At 46.7% G+C, this 19,485-nt stretch overlaps 1 protein-coding gene across 3 annotated transcripts in view; it reads right to left on the bottom strand.

Annotated features, from left to right (window-relative positions):
* Positions 1 to 19,485, bottom strand: part of RABL6 (RAB, member RAS oncogene family like 6) — a 374,256-nt gene that overhangs the window by 164,377 nt on the left and 190,394 nt on the right. For all 3 annotated transcript variants that reach the window (XR_014963001.1, XM_085610983.1, XM_085610992.1), the window contains exon 8: positions 3,657 to 3,760. Coding sequence is in view for 2 of the 3 variants with exons in the window: in XM_085610983.1 (XP_085467109.1) it covers positions 3,657 to 3,760 (104 nt within the window). In the remaining variant the exon portion in view is untranslated. The remainder of the gene's footprint in view (positions 1 to 3,656; positions 3,761 to 19,485) is intronic.

The raw sequence follows: 19,485 nt of genomic DNA, 5'->3' as shown, positions 1-19,485 counted from the left end.
GGCTCCCAGACATGATCTGTGCCGAAGTCTAAGGCCTAAGCAGGCTGCAAATGAACGCGCGGCGCTCATAAATAGCTCGATTAGAGTCGGTCCGGAACGATCCTTCCCAGAATGAAGAAGGAAAACAAGTAAGTGTCTTGGGTGTTTATACTGATAGAGATAAAAAAGCTCAAAAAATGCGGGAAATCCGCCTGGAGTGAGTAATGGAAAGAAAGGTTGATGACAGGAGAGTGAAAAGAAGAACAGAGAGAAAAGACTCACCCATGGCGAGGGTGGGTGGGAGATGGTGGAGTGGTGGAGCAATACGCTGATCGTCCTGCGTAGGGGCAAGGCTGCTGGCGAGCGTGGTTCGCGCACTGCGTGACACGATCGAAAAAGCATAGGTAGAGCAAGGCTCGCCAGTGTGAATGTTAGGTGCGCGATGCCACATATAACAAGCTCTACCACGAAGGTGGCCACACGCCAGTCTAAGTGTGCTATAAGAGATTCTATTGGTGGACGAGAGGCAATTTTATTCCACGTTTCAATTACACTGTTTACTGATACATAGCAAACAACTTCAATGGCAGGCCAAGTGAACTATATGCAGAAAGATGTAAGGAACATCCGGAGGACTTGTCACAGGAAATATATATTTCCCCCATGAAAATCGACACCACTCTGCTCTGTTCTGCAGCCTTTTATCTAGATATGTCATCACATAATCACCATTTTTCGTAAAAGAATGTCCGTTGAACTGTTGAAGCAGGAGTTCAAAATAATTTTACATTCCAGGGTAGTGTCACTTTAAATAGACTTTTATCAAACAAAACTATCTCAGTTGAGTCATCGCCGGCTACCGGTTTATTTCCTGGATTTGTAATAATCTCAAAAATAACAAGGATAGGCCGCGCGCGCAAGAACGAGCATCGCAGCACCGGCGCTTTACTTTGAACATTAAAAGTAAAGCGCGGGTGCCGCGATTATAGCAAAAGTAAAGAAATAGATATTTTTTTCTATTTCTTTACTTTTGCGAAAGTGAAAGTAATCACGGTTCTAATGACCCATGAAAGACTGCTGGCGGCCGGCTGCGCGCGTGCACGCTCGCATGAACGCAAGCGCTAGGCCAGCCAGCAGCACTTTGAAATCTCATCTACAAAATGCTAACTCAGCGAGACCTAAAAAATAGTAATTAACACTGTCAAAAATGAATCTATCATAGAAGACAAAGCCGTCTCGTCAGAACGCATACACGGCTGGCTCAATGTACAGTCCTACAGCAAAGCGAACCCAGAAGCATACCTCCAATCTAACTTCTCTAAAATCACAAAAGAGAAGTTCCTGAGATTCCGGTTAGGCATATTGCCAATGGCATATCACTTGCCTCCGTGGTTACACCATCCGAAGCCGGCAATTTGTCGTCTCTGCGGGGAAGGAGAGGAGGACACAATGCACATCATAAACATATGCAGGGAATTAATGCAGGAGCGCCGGTCACTACTTAGACCATTCTTCAACAAGAAACAAATATGGTCCTGTAGGCAAGCGGTGCTAGCAAGCTTCTCTGGTGAAAATATTCAACTAAGCTGTTGCCTGGTAAAATTCTTAACTGCTGCTGATCTCAGACTAAAAAAGATACAACTAGATTACCTGAGAAGTGGCATTAGAGCCGGGTTGGAACCGGCCTGCTGACCCTCTATGCAAAAGTCTCTGACAGCGCCTTTATTACACCAAGTACTAAGCACTCTTGCACATCCAAGCCTTGAAGAAAAACATTACCAGGCTAACCTCGGCCACTTTGTACTGGGCCAAAAAAGTCGTGGCTGCAATACGCACTTTAACCTGTATCTAATCGTCTCCCTCATTTTTGCTGCTAAGATTCTGACCAGGGAGGTTATCTTACTTTCTGAACTGCTACTAAAACTCCAACTACAAAAAATGAAGAACTTGGACTGTGGCCCCACCAGGGCTGCGGGACTCAATCTCTTTGCAATTTTTACTGTGTTCTTAATTGCGGCTACTAGCCTTTTAAATTGAAGTTTTACAGTTTTATAAGAGATCGTCGTTTTTGTAAAGGTTTTAACTAACTGTACAATAAATATATTACTTACTTAGCCATCTGATGGTTTGTAGCACGTAGTCCAGAAATACCACAGTATGGTATTATAAAAAGATTTTGTAGTATGGATCAGTCTTATGGCAAGGTTGTATGGTAACTATCAACAGAATAAGAGAATCATTTTGTGTGTGGAAAAACTAATCAAAGTTGTCCTTGGCAGAAACGCAGAGAAGAAAATGGGTGTAAATATAAGAGCGGTCTGCAATTCCTCCAGCAGGGTAAGAAATCCGGAACTTCTCCAACAGGGTTTGCCTTCAAACTCAAAGCAAGCATTAACAAAATTAATGGTCCTTGCCAGGCCTGATTTTTTTCCGTTTATTTATCTTTTTTCTTCAAAAACATGCAAAAGACATTAAAAAAGTCAAAATAATAAAAAGTAAAACTGCTGCTGTCTAAAGTTAGATCGCGTATAATTGCAAACAAAGTTAAAAAATGGCATGGCTAAAATAAATGAATGAAAATATGAAACCATAGCAGAGAATAGATCAGAGAATAGCCTACCAGCGCCAGACAAGGTGGACTACTTTCTAGAAGGTGGTGCACAAGAGCTAGAATGAAATGCAGTCACTCACGGTGAAGAGAACCAATGGCTGAAGTGGGCAGACCCTCTGCTCAATGCGGTAGGCTGTGATGGGTGAAAACAACATGTGAATAGACCAATGGATTAAGCTAGGATGATTGAAAGCTCGTACATGTGTTTGTTTTGCGTTTTTTTGACCATCAAGAGGTTGGTGAGACTTAAAGCACTCTCTCCGCCAAACCTAAATACGGACACAGTCAAAGTGGGTACACAACAAATTCAAGACAGGACCGGCTACAAACCGGAAGGGGCGGGGAGGTGGGAAGGAAACCTGCAACGCAGGCCTTGAAGGTGTGCAGCTTAACACCAGGCTCCCCGCCCCATCCTCACCCCCTCCTGAAAGCCCCCTACAGACAGCTCTGTTGTGCTCCAAGGCCACAAAGGTTACTTCATTAAACGAAACAAGACTCGAGGGCAATGAATGCAAACAAACTGCACTTGGAGAGGGGTCTGTTCGCATACAGATACTCCTGCGCAGCGGGGCCTGTCCGTCTGACCTCTGACCTGAGCAAAACCTCCCAAAGGTTACTTCATTAAACGAAACAAGACTCGAGGGCAATGAATGCAAACAAACTGCACTTGGAGAGGGGTCTGTTCGCATACAGATACTCCTGCGCAGCGGGGCCTGTCCGTCTGACCTCTGACCTGAGCAAAACCTCCCAAAGGTTACTTCATTAAACGAAACAAGACTCGAGGGCAATGAATGCAAACAAACTGCACTCGGAGAGGGGTCTGTTCGCATACAGATACTCCTGCGCAGCGGGGCCTGTCCGTCTGACCTCTGACCTGAGCAAAACCTCCCTCCCACAGTTCTTCAGAAGAGAACCCGCGCCCTGCATAGGAACGGACAAGTTTGCTAGTGATGAACTGTAAGAGCTTGGAAGCGTGACCCATGACCCCAGCTCCCACCGCTTGCGTAAAGTTACAGCCTGCGCAGTACACACAGCCACACACGAAGGGAGGGGGAGGGGCACGTACAGTTCGTAGTTCTGGTCCTCGGTCTCCTGCTGCACCGAGAGCTCCTCCAGAGTGGCGTCAATGTCCAGCTGATTCGTCTCCAGCTGCCGTAGCAACGTCTCTCTCTGGAATGAGAAGGCGCAGTTCAGTGTAATGATCGCCCGCTGCCCCCGCAGCAAGGCTACGGGGGATCTTGTAACAACAGGGCGAGCGCGGGCTCCCTTCCCCACCCGTCCGCCTCCAAGCCTGATGCATTAATTAGCAACGCGGAATCCATCACACTGCCCTTGCACTGTCACCCACGACAACAAAACGCAGAGCAGCACAACAGCATCTTCAAGCCTTCGCCACGCGACTGAGACTCCAGTTCCAACTTTAACATACATGGGTTGGATTACTTACCAGTAATAGCTCTTCGTGGTCCACTGATTACTTCACATTATCAATACTTCTGACAGCCACGGTGGCAAGATCCGACTAACAAACACAAGTGATGGGCCTAAGGAGTTACCGGTTTCCTGGGGCGGGATTAAGGGGCGCCCCTGCTGAGGAATGGAGATCTGCGCTACTTTTTGCAACTCTCGGCAGGAGTGTATTATAGAAGGGTCCGCGTGTGAAAAATAAAAAGTTTTCTAAAAGGGCAAAGAGTGTCTTGGACACATGAAGAAGGGAGGGGCAAAATGGTACGTTCGGGGTGCAGTACAGGTTAAAAAATAAGAAAGAGAAACTCAAGAGCAACAGGGAGCTATGGAAAAACGAACCCATACGAAATTCAATACACATCCGATTGGAATCTTAAACCTGATGAAGGCCATTCATTTTCATTAGATGAAACATGTTCCTCAGTGTTCTAATTTGAGTTTGCAAATTGGTTATTGCCCAAGATCACACATACACTTAAAAACGAAGTCCAACAAATCTATGGCTCTGGTCAAGCTGAAATGTACCATGAAAGAGACCAAGGGCCGATTACGATGTGGTCAGAAAAGGCTCCGACCATCAGTCGGAGCCTTTCCGATCGCATCGTAATATGCCAGTCGGATTCCTTTCTGACAGCCTCATTACAATGGAGGAGGCCGGAAAGGAATCCGAACGGTCATTCAGGCTGGCTTTTGGCGGGCTCGGGGAGGTCGTCCGGCAGTCAGAATGCGGCCAACAATCCCAAGGGCAGCTCTTTCCACCCTCGAGATTACGATGACAGGTTTCAGCCGCCTTTCCGTGCCGGCCTTTCCGATACAGAGAGGCTGTCAAACTCGACTTTGGGGGCCCACAGCAGGCCACCCCTTTGGTGCACGGCCTTTAGGTGGTGCCTGCCACGGGGTGCAGGAATGAACTGCACCTTCCATTTTACAATGGGAGCATGCATCCCGACCGGTTTACGGCCAGAATACATGCTCCCAGTGTAAAATATAGGAATGCGACCAAACAGTGTTCGGTTGCATCCAAATGGGCCGGTCGGGACCGCCGACCGGGTGTCGATCGGTCCCATGACCAAGACGATGTCGGGCAGAGTCAACTCCGTCCGACATCGTAATCAGCCCCAAAGTGTGGTCTGATGAAGGTGTATAGGAGAAATAGCCTTAAACTATTCAATCACTCTTTTTTCCCTCTGGCATTTTACTTGCAGTGATTCAAAAGTGCTGTGCTAATCCCATTGCTTAAATCAATGGCTGAATGCTCCTCTATTTCTAACTATGCTCCTGTCTGACACTTAAGACCTCATTTAGACATGGCGGACAGGATACTCTGTTACATATGGATGCGGATGTCCCGTCTGCCCTATTACAGGATGCGGTATAGGCTTTATTTAGCACCTGTAATACGGTAGAGGTAATATCTGCTATGTGCCAACAAAGGATCTTATCCCCCTCACTCTGAAAAAGGCCTTTGGTGTTCAACCAAGTGACACTATTTCACCCTCTATGACCTACTGAACCCACTACTCTCCAGAGCCTGCCACCTCCAATTGACCTTTCCTCTGCATGTGACACAGCTGACCATTGCCCCATGCTAGATATTCTTCCTTCCATAGGAATCACTGGTACAGCCCTCAATGGGGCTACCTCTCCCATCTCGGTCTCTAACCTCTCCTTTTCTGCCTCCTGGTGCATCTCAGCCTTCACCCGCATCCTACCAGTGACCAAAGTCCGAGGCTCAGTCGCAGCCCGTCCAGGGCAGACTCGTTTTCACCATGTGCACCGCTTCCCTCAATGATCTCATGTGCTCGGTCTTCCCTCATCACTTATTTGCTAATGGCAGAAATCTTCTCCTTTACACTCGTGCAATCTCACCTCCAGCCTTCACTATCTCATACCTATCAGACCGTAAATTGCACCCGGATCCCCCATGCTTAACCTCAAAGACTAAAATAAGTTCATCGCAGTATCCACTGTATGACTTCTAAAAAATGCCTGTCTTTTCCCCTCATTCTGCAAGGTATTATAACATGTATTCTGACTGCAGCATTAGGCTGGTGTCTAGCACCTCTCCCACCACTGGGGGTCAAGTACTTAACATCCAGGAAAGTCACTCACACTTTTTGTTCCACAGGAGCAGCAGCAACTGTCCACACCAAGTCGATCACTCACAGTACTCCTTCTCCCACCTCGACAAAACGTAAGCTTTGCTACCTCAAACAGTTGAGGTACACTTACCTCACTCTACCGCCACAAAGTCTTGTCGCATATCAACAGAAGTGCAGCACTTTCAAATCCTCAACCCCCATTACACCACCCTGTGTGTGCCCTATCCTTGGTCAGTTCTTTGATCATCTCGAACACCTTCATTGGACTGTCTCCCCAGGCGAGCTTCAAGCCAAACCTTTCATGTTTGCCCTAAAATCCCACTTCTTCTGCCTCAGGGACCTAAGTGGCTGACCCAACCCAGCAGCAACTTCCACTCAACCCAGCTCCTGCAGCAGCCCCTAGCAATCAGTATAGAGTCGTACACATATGAAACTTCCATTATATGTAATGTACAAGTATTGTATTGTTCCATTCTTCACCAACGACCTTGTGCGTTGTTTGTGGTGGAAATAATTCATTCTCACCCAGGAACACATCAACGGCTTATCTGATATTAAATGTAAATAAATCGAGCACAGACGAGAAGCGTAAAATTACCTGTAACGTGACCCAGTCAGTCTCTTTCCCACTCTCAATTTGTAGGTAGCCCTGTGGCGGCATCAGAAAGTGCATTAGTGGCTCATTAATCTAGAGCTTTCAAACTCACTACGGCCCACCTGGCCACTTCCCTGTAATTTAAAGGCAGAAACCGAAAGTGTGTTAAAAGTTAGTGGCATGTCATGGATAATGGGAAGGGCCATGGGACTAAAGTAGCAGGTTACAGTGGAGGCAAGCCCACTCTTACACCCGGACTCTTTACCATCAGTTTGTGGGTAGAATAGATTCCAACGCAGTTGAAAAAAGAGAAGGAAGGAGAAAAAGGAAAACAGAATTGGGCAGCTAAGGCCCGGGTGAAAAAGCTGCAGGCAACCTCTTCCTGGTGAAACTCTGCATCCTTCCACGAGGAAAACTCTGAAATGCAGTGGCGCAGGATGCCTATGGACCTCTGACTCTTGGTGACTGTGATGGTGGTTTAGCAGCTGCTAGCATATGGCTAGCAAAAATATGGCTGCAGAATTGGCATGAGGCAATCTGCTGAGAGTTCCCCGACACCGATAGAGGCTGGGACCGTGCACTGTGTACATGGGCGACACAGGATCGTATGTTATGTTATGGATATTTGTTGAGCGCATGGCTACCCGAAGGCGTCCCAGTGCTAGCCGAGAGAGAGGCAGGTCACGACAGCTTAATAGGTGGGGTTTTGAAAAAAATACACGTTTTCAGAAGTTTACGGAAGGGAAGGAGATTTGGTTCTGATCGTAGGTGGAGGGGGGAGTGCATTCCCTAGCTTGGCAGAAGTAAAGCAAAAGGAACGATCACCACTTCTCATCCTGTTGATTTTAGGGACCGCAGCTAGGGAGAGACTGGACGAACGAAGGAGTTTATTAGGGTGTTAAGGCGAGACAATGTCTTGGACTTGGAGGATGGGGGCCAACTGGCAATGGTGACACATAGCAGCTGTTAATCCACCATCACTGTCACCAAAAGTCAGAGGTCCGAAAACCTAAAGTCTTTCCCCCAAGCCAGATAAACGTGCAGTACAAACAGGTCTCCTTAGTCAATGAGCCATGAGACCGAACAATGAACAAAGCAAAACAAGGAGAGGATGGAGGGAACGCTGAAACTTTTCAGACACTCACCCCCAGGCACAGATCTGGATTAAATCCATCATCGTTCTTTAGATCACTTCGCCACCCCAGTTCAGACCCAGCCAAATGCAAATCAATCTTGACCCTGTTACTCATGGGAAAAGTCCAGCCAGAACTGCCAAGCCAACAAACGTCAGAAGGATCCTTTCTTTGTTCCACTGAAACCCAGACAACAGTTTCAGAATAAAAGAGCAGCAAGTCCAGAGAACCCCTCTGCTTATGATCTGCTCTGAGGTGCAAAGAGCCAAGCTCGCTTTTGCACCTGGCCAGGCACGCAGCCACTAGAAAAAGCTGCTTGCATTAAAGAACCCTTACTTTGCTAGATGCCATTGGCATGAAAGGTTTGAGTATTAGCATTTAAAAATACTAAATTAAAGTCCCAGGGGGTGGCAGAACACTGTACCATAGGAATTAAGTACACCAGGTCAATCAGATGTCATTGGCGGCCTCACAGGTTGTAGGGAAGACCTTGTCTGGCTGTTACAGTGGACTCTACAAGCTGCAAGGCAGGTCCACAAATCCACTCTTGTTGTAGAGTGTCAGAGTAGAGTGGCACAGAGTGGAGTGGCACAGAGTGGAGTGGCACAGAGTGGAAGACAGTGACATAGTGGGTTGGCATAGAGTGCTGTGGAGTGTCGTAGAGTGAAGTGTGGTAGTGTGACAGAGTAGAGTAGAGTGGCATGGAATGAAGTGGCGCGGAGGGGAGGGGCCTAGAGCAGCACTGAGTGAAGTAGAGTGTTGTAAAGTGGAGTATGCACGGTGTGGTATTGCACTGCCATTACAGACAACACATTTTGAATTGAAATGACCATTATATTTGCACAGTAGCACTATCCTCCGTAGAGGGGCGTCCCCCACTCACACTCAAAGAATGAAGTTTTCAAATTTGATTAGCATTCATAACAAATTTTGGTTGTTGTTACCCAAATCAATTTTATTCATTTATAACTTATCTCTTTCTAGAGAGTTCCCATTCGTATTTATATAATCAATACGTAATTGATGTGTATTCCAAAATCAACGTGGTATATCGTTATACAAAAAATCTGATTTGTTTCAAACCGTCCAATGCATTTCGGGCCGTAGCCCTTCCTCAGGGGCAAAATTTCTGTAAATATTCAAAAATAATTATACATCAGTCATGGCACCAGACATCGTAAAGGGCTATCTTCTTTGCTTCAATATAAATACAGATACCAAAAAATGGTGGAAAATTGTGAATCGTGTAAGTAGTGAAATACGATAAAAAGTCACATGCTGCATGATTAAATGCGTAGTTATCACGTGACGTGTAACGGTGGCAATGAAAAAAGTATCAAGCTTGCAATCGGATGTGAAAATAGAAAAGGTGGTATCCCGGTGGAATATTATATGCAGGAAAGGATGAGGTCTACTGGAACGTGAAAAAAGGTGCAAAGATATTCGTGCCCGGAAACACAGCGGAATCAGGTTTCTGATAGAATGTGAGAGTGGGTAGTGAGTGGGTGAAGAAAAATAATGTGAGGTAGGTGACGATGTGGAATACTATGTGTGCGAAACGGAGGTAACAAATCTTACTAGAAACAACATGGAGACGTTTTTCATAATGTTGATAATCCACGTATTCGCGTTTCTGAAAAGCAGAAAGCAAAGGTTTTATGCGTTCGTGAAAAAACTAAACGGTAACAAGGTTGTGCGGTTGAGTCCCCTGAAATAGGAGGCTTACCCAATATATATGTGAGAAGTTCCTCGGAGAGGTAAATGCGGTCGAACTTCCGGTTGGAGTGGAAGTCTGAAAGTGTGGCGCTAAGTAGTGATGTCAGCGGTCACCTGACACGTTGAGATCGCGTAATGGAAATGTATTAGACATTCTATTATCATTCTTGAACAGAATGGTTGAAAAGTGAATACTAAATAATAGCGAATAAGTGGGGAAGGAATATGAAAAAATATCGCGTGTTAAACGAAACCGTATCGTAAATAAAGTTAAAAATATCACGAGTCACATGTTGAACAGAAATGGAAGAAGCTGTAGTTTTGTGGATTTTTACCCGATTAATGACCCGGCAGATCAGCTGGATCACGTTTCACGAATAGGTTCTAAGGTAATGTGCAACCCCCGTAGATGTGAATACAATAGATATATAATACAAAACTGTGTAATGAAGAGACATGTCGTGAAAAATCATCAAAATAAACATACTATTCATAAAATCAACATGCATGTGAAAACCGTAACTAAGGATGCATACTGTAAACAAATTGTAACATTGAGAGATATTCATGTAATCAGATTCATATGTCAGAAATCTCAAAGAAAGCAACTAAATTCAAGTTTTTCATTGAGTCCATTAGGGCTGGTGGTATTGAGACGGTAAATCCAATACGTTTCACGTTGTAGTAAAAATTGTGTAAGATCACGACCAGGAGTGAGTGTGATTTGTTCAAGGACACAGAAGCGAAGTTGGCTAATGTTGTGTTTAAATTCATTGAAGTGAACGGCAACAGGTGATTTTGAATTTCTGGTACGAATATTGCTCTTATGTTCATTCATACGAATTCTTACTTTGCGTTCAGTTTTGCCAACATATGCGAGTCCACACGGGCATTTAAGAAAATATATAACATTGTCACTATTACAGTTGGATGTTACTTTAAGTTTGATTAGAACTCCTGTATGAGGGTGTCTAATGGTATCACCTTTGATAATGGCGTTGCAATTACCACAGTTGTAACATGGTATGGTGCCTTTGAATTCCATTGGTTCACTTATGGGTTTCTTGAGAAGTTGATGTAAATTACGAGTACATTGGTAGGCAAATCTCGGATTGGATTAAAAAATTCCATTGAAATCTGTTTCAGATTTTAACATACATCAGTATAATTTTTTTGATACGAAAGCTCTCAGTGGAATACTTCGACACAAATACTAATCTTTTGGTGTCACTCTTTATTTTTGAGTTTGAGTAAATCTTCTCTTGTTATCGTTTGTGCTTTAATTCGTGCATCTTGAATTATTCTGGGAGGATATCCTCTATCCAGGAATTTCTTTATACAAATGTCCGTGCTGTTTTCATATGCTTCCTTAGTTGATGATATTCTTTTGAGTCGTAGTAGCTGAGAGTATGGCAAATGTTTTTTCAATGCAGGCTGGTGGAATGAATGAAAGTGAAGTAAGTTGTTACGATCTGTAGGTTTGGTATGTACCTCGGTCATAAGTTGTCTATTGAAAATCTTGATGCTGGTATCAAGAAAGGTAATTAGATGTGAACTGATGGATGCTGTAAATTCAATTCTCTCATCGACCTTATTAAAATATTCAATTGCTTTTAATACAGATTCTTCTGGACCATCCCAAAGTACGAATATGTCATCGATGTATCGCTTGTATGTAATGAAGTGTTTTTGCCATATCTTTTGATTTAAGATGTTGTCCAGTTCAAATCGATACATAAACAGATTTGCATAAGTGTGTGCCCGATGACTGTATATAAAATTTTTCTTAGCTGTACAAAAGGGGGGAAGCTGGTTACCGGTCCAGGGAAGGCATGGCTTGGCAGTTCGGGCTGGACTGTCCCCATGAGGCACAGGGTCAGACTGATTTGCATATGGCCATGTCTGAACTGGGGTGGCAGAGTGGGCTAAAGAACGGTGTTGGATCAAACCCAGATCTGTTGACTGGGTGTGAGTGTTTGATAGGTTCTGATGCTCCGTCCATCACCACCCCCTTTTGTACCGCTTTATAAAATGTTTCTTGCCATTTGAAGTAGGAATGATACAAGGTGAAGTGCAAGAGTTCCATTAAAAATATCTTCAGAGAATGATCTTTTTCGCTGGTGATCAATATCGATTCAACCGCTATGATTCCCAAGTTGTGAGGAATAGAATTATATAACGATTTTACGTCTATTGTACATAGAATGGTATGGTCTGTAATTTTGGTTTTAAAACTTTCCAATATGTTGAGAAAATCCGTGGTGTCCTTGATGTACGTGTTCATGTTTTGTACCAATGGTTGTAAATGTCTGTCTAGGTATTTCCCTATCGGTTCATTAATAGAATTCACAGTAGATACAATTGGTCGAAAAGGTGGTAACGTGGCATGCTTGTGTATTTGTGGGATCATATATAGATAGGGGACTGCGGGAATCTTTTTGAAAAGGTATTCTTTGTCCTCCTTTGTGATGGTGCCATTGTCGAGATACTGATTAAGAATGTTCATCAAGATTTTTTTAAATTCACTTGTGGGGTTGAAATCTAGGAGTGTGTACGTGTTGATGTCTCCAACGTGTTGGTTAACGTTTTGTAGATAGTAGCTAGTATCCAAAATGACCATCGCTCCCCCTTTGTTAGCCTGACAAATGGTGATTTCAGTATTTGATGCTAGTTGTGCCAAAACTTGTCGTTCTTTTAGAGTTATATTTGTAGATTTTGATTTCCTTTGTAAATATTTTGTCTTTCCGGGCACGAATATCTTTGCACCTTTTTTCACGTTCAAGTAGACCTCATCCTTTGCTGCATATAATATTCCACCGGGGTACCACCTTTTCAATTTTCACATCCGATTGTAAGCTTGATACTTTTTTTCATCGCCACCGTTACACGTCACGTGATGATTACGCATTTAATCATGCAGCATGTGACTTTTTATCGTATTTCACTACTTATACGATTCACAATTTTCCACCATTTTTTGGTATCTGTATTTATATTGAAGCAAAGAAGATAGCCATTTACGATGTCTTGTGCCATGACTGATGTATATTTATTTTTGAATATTTGCAGAAATTTTTCCCCTGAGGAAGGGCTACGGCCCAAAATGAATTGGGCGGTTTGAAACAAATCTGATTTTTGTATAACGATATACCACGTTGATTTTGGAATACACATCAATTACGTATTGGTTATATAAATACGAATGGGAACTCTCTAGAAAGAGAGAAAAGTTATATATGAATAAAATTGATTTGGATAACAACAACCAAAATTTGTTATGAATGCTAATCAAATTTGAAAACTTCATTGTTCAAGTGCGAGTGGGGGACGCCCCTCTACGGAGGATAGTGCTATTGTTGAATTATACTCATCCTTTCCCTCAGGAGGATTAACCCACCAGCACCACCCACCCTATCTTACATATTGAAATCAACAACAAACTTGAGTGCGTTCGTTTCCTGTTGTTTCATTCATTATATTTGCACAGACATATCGTTTTCCTGATAAAACTATACAACGCGCAAACAATGTGTGGAAATGGCATCCCCTAGTGTATTGAGCACACTTTCTTAATTCCGATATATTCTGAAATGTTCGTACAGTTAATTTACAGACATTTAAACAAGTTGTACACGTCCAGGCCCAACACTAGATGGCAAAAGTATGCACAGCATGTGAATCGGAGCTACACATGCCAAGAACAAGCCGTTCCTTTCACACACCCAGACTATCAGATAAATCCTCCCACTTTGAAGTCAGAGAAAGAAAAGTAGTACAAAAGGGGGTGGTGATGGACGGAGCATCAGAACCAATCAAACACTCGCACCCAGTCAACAGATCTGGGTTTGATCCATCACCGTTCTTTAGCCCACTCTGCCACCCCAGTTCAGACATGACCATATGCAAATCAGTCTGACCCTGTGCCTCATGGGAACAGTCCAGCCCGAACTGCCAAGCCATGCCTTCCCTGGACCGGAAACAAGCTTCCTAGGACCGGTTTCTGGCATTTCAGCCGTCTTCAGCCAGGCTTGCATGAATCCAGTGGCAAAGTGCGCAAGGGACTCACGTCTGAGCATACCCTGCCAACTTATGGCGAACAAAGTGGTACAAAAGGGGGTGGTGATGGACGGAGCATCAGAACCAATCAAACACTCACACCCAGTCAACAGATCTGGGTTTGATCCATCACCGTTCTTTAGCCCACTCTGCCACCCCAGTTCAGACATGACCATATGCAAATCAGTCTGACCCTGTGCCTCATGGGAACAGTCCAGCCCGAACTGCCAAGCCATGCCTTCCCTGGACCGGAAACAAGCTTCCTAGGACCGGTTTCTGGCATTTCAGCCGTCTTCAGCCAGGCTTGCTTGAATCCAGTGGCAAAGTGCGCAAGGGACTCACGTCTGAGCATACCCTGCCAACTTATGGCGAACAAAGCGGTACAAAAGGGGGTGGTGATGGACGGAGCATCAGAACCAATCAAACACTCACACCCAGTCAACAGATCTGGGTTTGATCCATCACCGTTCTTTAGCCCACTCTGCCACCCCAGTTCAGACATGACCATATGCAAATCAGTCTGACCCTGTGCCTCATGGGAACAGTCCAGCCCGAACTGCCAAGCCATGCCTTCCCTGGACCGGAAACAAGCTTCCTAGGACCGGTTTCTGGCATTTCAGCCGTCTTCAGCCAGGCTTGCTTGAATCCAGTGGCAAAGTGCGCAAGGGACTCACGTCTGAGCATACCCTGCCAACTTATGGCGAACAAAGCGGTACAAAAGGGGGTGGTGATGGACGGAGCATCAGAACCAATCAAACACTCGCACCCAGTCAACAGATCTGGGTTTGATCCATCACCGTTCTTTAGCCCACTTTGCCACCCCAGTTTAGACATGACCATATGCAAATCAGTCTGACCCTGTGCCTCATGGGAACAGTCCAGCCCGAACTGCAAAGCCATGCCTTCCCTGGACCGGAAACAAGCTTCCTAGGACCGGTTTCTGGCATTTCAGCCGTCTTCAGCCAGGCTTGCTTGAATCCAGTGGCAAAGTGCGCAAGGGGCTCACGTCTGAGCATACCCTGCCAACTTATGGCGAACAAAGCGGTACAAAAGGGGGTGGTGATGGACGGAGCATCAGAACCAATCAAACACTCACACCCAGTCAACAGATCTGGGTTTGATCCATCACCGTTCTTTAGCCCACTCTGCCACCCCAGTTCAGACATGACCATATGCAAATCAGTCTGACCCTGTGCCTCATGGGAACAGTCCAGCCCGAACTGCCAAGCCATGCCTTCCCTGGACCGGAAACAAGCTTCCTAGGACCGGTTTCTGGCATTTCAGCCGTCTTCAGCCAGGCTTGCTTGAATCCAGTGGCAAAGTGCGCAAGGGACTCACGTCTGAGCATACCCTGCCAACTTATGGCGAACAAAGCGGTACAAAAGGGGGTGGTGATGGACGGAGCATCAGAACCAATCAAACACTCACACCCAGTCAACAGATCTGGGTTTGATCCATCACCGTTCTTTAGCCCACTCTGCCACCCCAGTTCAGACATGACCATATGCAAATCAGTCTGACCCTGTGCCTCATGGGAACAGTCCAGCCCGAACTGCCAAGCCATGCCTTCCCTGGACCGGAAACAAGCTTCCTAGGACCGGTTTCTGGCATTTCAGCCGTCTTCAGCCAGGCTTGCTTGAATCCAGTGGCAAAGTGCGCAAGGGACTCACGTCTGAGCATACCCTGCCAACTTATGGCGAACAAAGCGGTACAAAAGGGGGTGGTGATGGACGGAGCATCAGAACCAATCAAACACTCACACCCAGTCAACAGATCTGGGTTTGATCCATCACCGTTCTTTAGCCCACTCTGCCACCCCAGTTCAGACATGACCATATGCAAATCAGTCTGACCCTGTGCCTCATGGGAACAGTCCAGCCCGAACTGCCAAGCCATGCCTTCCCTGGACCGGAAACAAGCTTCCTAGGACCGGTTTCTGGCATTTCAGCCGTCTTCAGCCAGGCTTGCTTGAATCCAGTGGCAAAGTGCGCAAGGGACTCACGTCTGAGCATACCCTGCCAACTTATGGCGAACAAAGCGGTACAAAAGGGGGTGGTGATGGACGGAGCATCAGAACCAATCAAACACTCACACCCAGTCAACAGATCTGGGTTTGATCAATCACCGTTCTTTAGCCCACTCTGCCACCCCAGTTCAGACATGCCCATATGCAAATCAGTCTGACCCTGTGCCTCATGGGAACAGTCCAACCCGAACTGCCAAGCCATGCCTTCCCTGGACCGGAAACAAGCTTCCTAGGACCGGTTTCTGGCATTTCAGCCGTCTTCAGCCAGGCTTGCTTGAATCCAGTGGCAAAGTGCGCAAGGGACTCACGTCTGAGCATACCCTGCCAACTTATGGCGAACAAAGCGGTACAAAAGGGGGTGGTGATGGACGGAGCATCAGAACCAATCAAACACTCACACCCAGTCAACAGATCTGGGTTTGATCCATCACCGTTCTTTAGCCCACTCTGCCACCCCAGTTCAGACATGACCATATGCAAATCAGTCTGACCCTGTGCCTCATGGGAACAGTCCAGCCCGAACTGCCAAGCCATGCCTTCCCTGGACCGGAAACAAGCTTCCTAGGACCGGTTTCTCGCATTTCAGCCGTCTTCAGCCAGGCTTGCTTGAATCCAGTGGCAAAGTGCGCAAGGGACTCACGTCTGAGCATACCCTGCCAACTTATGGCGAACAAAGCGGTACAAAAGGGGGTGGTGATGGACGGAGCATCAGAACCAATCAAACACTCACACCCAGTCAACAGATCTGGGTTTGATCCATCACCGTTCTTTAGCCCACTCTGCCACCCCAGTTCAGACATGACCATATGCAAATCAGTCTGACCCTGTGCCTCATGGGAACAGTCCAGCCCGAACTGCCAAGCCATGCCTTCCCTGGACCGGAAACAAGCTTCCTAGGACCGGTTTCTGGCATTTCAGCCGTCTTCAGCCAGGCTTGCTTGAATCCAGTGGCAAAGTACCGCTTTGTTCGCCATAAGTTGGCAGGGTATGCTCAGACGTGAGTCCCTTGCTCACTTTGCCACTGGATTCAAGCAAGCCTGGCTGAAGACGGCTGAAATGCCAGAAACCGGTCCTAGGAAGCTTGTTTCCGGTCCAGGGAAGGCATGGCTTGGCAGTTCGGGCTGTACTGTTCCCATGAGGCACAGGGTCAGACTGATTTGCATATGGCCATGTCTGAACTGGGGTGGCAGAGTGGGCTAAAAAACGGTGATGGATCAAACCCAGATCTGTTGACTGGGTGTGAGTGTTTGATTGGTTCTGATGCTCCGTCCATCACCACCCCTTTTTGTACCGCTTTGTTCGCCATAAGTTGGCAGGGTATGCTCAGACGTGAGTCCCTTGCTCACTTTGCCACTGGATTCAAGCAAGCCTGGCTGAAGACGGCTGAAATGCCAGAAACCGGTCCTAGGAAGCTTGTTTCCGGTCCAGGGAAGGCATGGCTTGGCAGTTCGGGCTGTACTGTTCCCATGAGGCACAGGGTCAGACTGATTTGCATATGGCCATGTCTGAACTGGGGTGGCAGAGTGGGCTAAAAAACGGTGATGGATCAAACCCAGATCTGTTGACTGGGTGTGAGTGTTTGATTGGTTCTGATGCTCCGTCCATCACCACCCCTTTTTGTACCGCTTTGTTCGCCATAAGTTGGCAGGGTATGCTCAGACGTGAGTCCCTTGCTCACTTTGCCACTGGATTCAAGCAAGCCTGGCTGAAGACGGCTGAAATGCCAGAAACCGGTCCTAGGAAGCTTGTTTCCGGTCCAGGGAAGGCATGGCTTGGCAGTTCGGGCTGTACTGTTCCCATGAGGCACAGGGTCAGACTGATTTGCATATGGCCATGTCTGAACTGGGGTGGCAGAGTGGGCTAAAAAACGGTGATGGATCAAACCCAGATCTGTTGACTGGGTGTGAGTGTTTGATTGGTTCTGATGCTCCGTCCATCACCACCCCTTTTTGTACCGCTTTGTTCGCCATAAGTTGGCAGGGTATGCTCAGACGTGAGTTCCTTGCTCACTTTGCCACTGGATTCAAGCAAGCCTGGCTGAAGACGGCTGAAATGCCAGAAACCGGTCCTAGGAAGCTTGTTTCCGGTCCAGGGAAGGCATGGCTTGGCAGTTCGGGCTGTACTGTTCCCATGAGGCACAGGGTCAGACTGATTTGCATATGGCCATGTCTGAACTGGGGTGGCAGAGTGGGCTAAAAAACGGTGATGGATCAAACCCAGATCTGTTGACTGGGTGTGAGTGTTTGATTGGTTCTGATGCTCCGTCCATCACCACCCCTTTTTGTACCGCTTTGTTCGCCATAAGTTGGCAGGGTATGCTCAGGCGTGCGTCCCTTGCTCACTTTGCCACTGGATTCAAGCAAGCCTGGCTGAAGACGGCTGAAATGCCAGAAACCGGTCCTAGGAAGCTTGTTTCCGGTCCAGGGAAGGCATGGCTTGGCAGTTCGGGCTGTACTGTTCCCATGAGGCACAGGGTCAGACTGATTTGCATATGGCCATGTCTGAACTGGGGTGGCAGAGTGGGCTAAAAAACGGTGATGGATCAAACCCAGATCTGTTGACTGGGTGTGAGTGTTTGATTGGTTCTGATGCTCCGTCCATCACCACCCCTTTTTGTACCGCTTTGTTCGCCATAAGTTGGCAGGGTATGCTCAGACGTGAGTCCCTTGCTCACTTTGCCACTGGATTCAAGCAAGCCTGGCTGAAGACGGCTGAAATGCCAGAAACCGGTCCTAGGAAGCTTGTTTCCGGTCCAGGGAAGGCATGGCTTGGCAGTTCGGGTTGTACTGTTCCCATGAGGCACAGGGTCAGACTGATTTGCATATGGCCATGTCTGAACTGGGGTGGCAGAGTGGGCTAAAAAACGGTGATGGATCAAACCCAGATCTGTTGACTGGGTGTGAGTGTTTGATTGGTTCTGATGCTCCGTCCATCATCACCCCTTTTTGTACCGCTTTGTTCGCCATAAGTTGGCAGGGTATGCTCAGACGTGAGTCCCTTGCTCACTTTGCCACTGGATTCAAGCAAGCCTGGCTGAAGACGGCTGAAATGCCAGAAACCGGTCCTAGGAAGCTTGTTTCCGGTCCAGGGAAGGCATGGCTTGGCAGTTCGGGCTGTACTGTTCCCATGAGGCACAGGGTCAGACTGATTTGCATATGGCCATGTCTGAACTGGGGTGGCAGAGTGGGCTAAAAACGGTGATGGATCAAACCCAGATCTGTTGACTGGGTGTGAGTGTTTGATTGGTTCTGATGCTCCGTCCATCACCACCCCTTTTTGTACCGCTTTGTTCGCCATAAGTTGGCAGGGTATGCTCAGACGTGAGTCCCTTGCTCACTTTGCCACTGGATTCAAGCAAGCCTGGCTGAAGACGGCTGAAATGCCAGAAACCGGTCCTAGGAAGCTTGTTTCCGGTCCAGGGAAGGCATGGCTTGGCAGTTCGGGCTGTACTGTTCCCATGAGGCACAGGGTCAGACTGATTTGCATATGGCCATGTCTGAACTGGGGTGGCAGAGTGGGCTAAAAAACGGTGATGGATCAAACCCAGATCTGTTGACTGGGTGTGAGTGTTTGATTGGTTCTGATGCTCCGTCCATCACCACCCCTTTTTGTACCGCTTTGTTCGCCATAAGTTGGCAGGGTATGCTCAGACGTGAGTTCCTTGCTCACTTTGCCACTGGATTCAAGCAAGCCTGGCTGAAGACGGCTGAAATGCCAGAAACCGGTCCTAGGAAGCTTGTTTCCGGTCCAGGGAAGGCATGGCTTGGCAGTTCGGGCTGTACTGTTCCCATGAGGCACAG

This window comes from Triturus cristatus, chromosome 1_2 (assembly GCF_964204655.1).
Source record: "Triturus cristatus chromosome 1_2, aTriCri1.1, whole genome shotgun sequence".
Lineage (NCBI taxonomy): Eukaryota > Metazoa > Chordata > Amphibia > Caudata > Salamandridae > Triturus > Triturus cristatus.
This window is presented reverse-complemented; position numbering and strand designations above follow the sequence as displayed.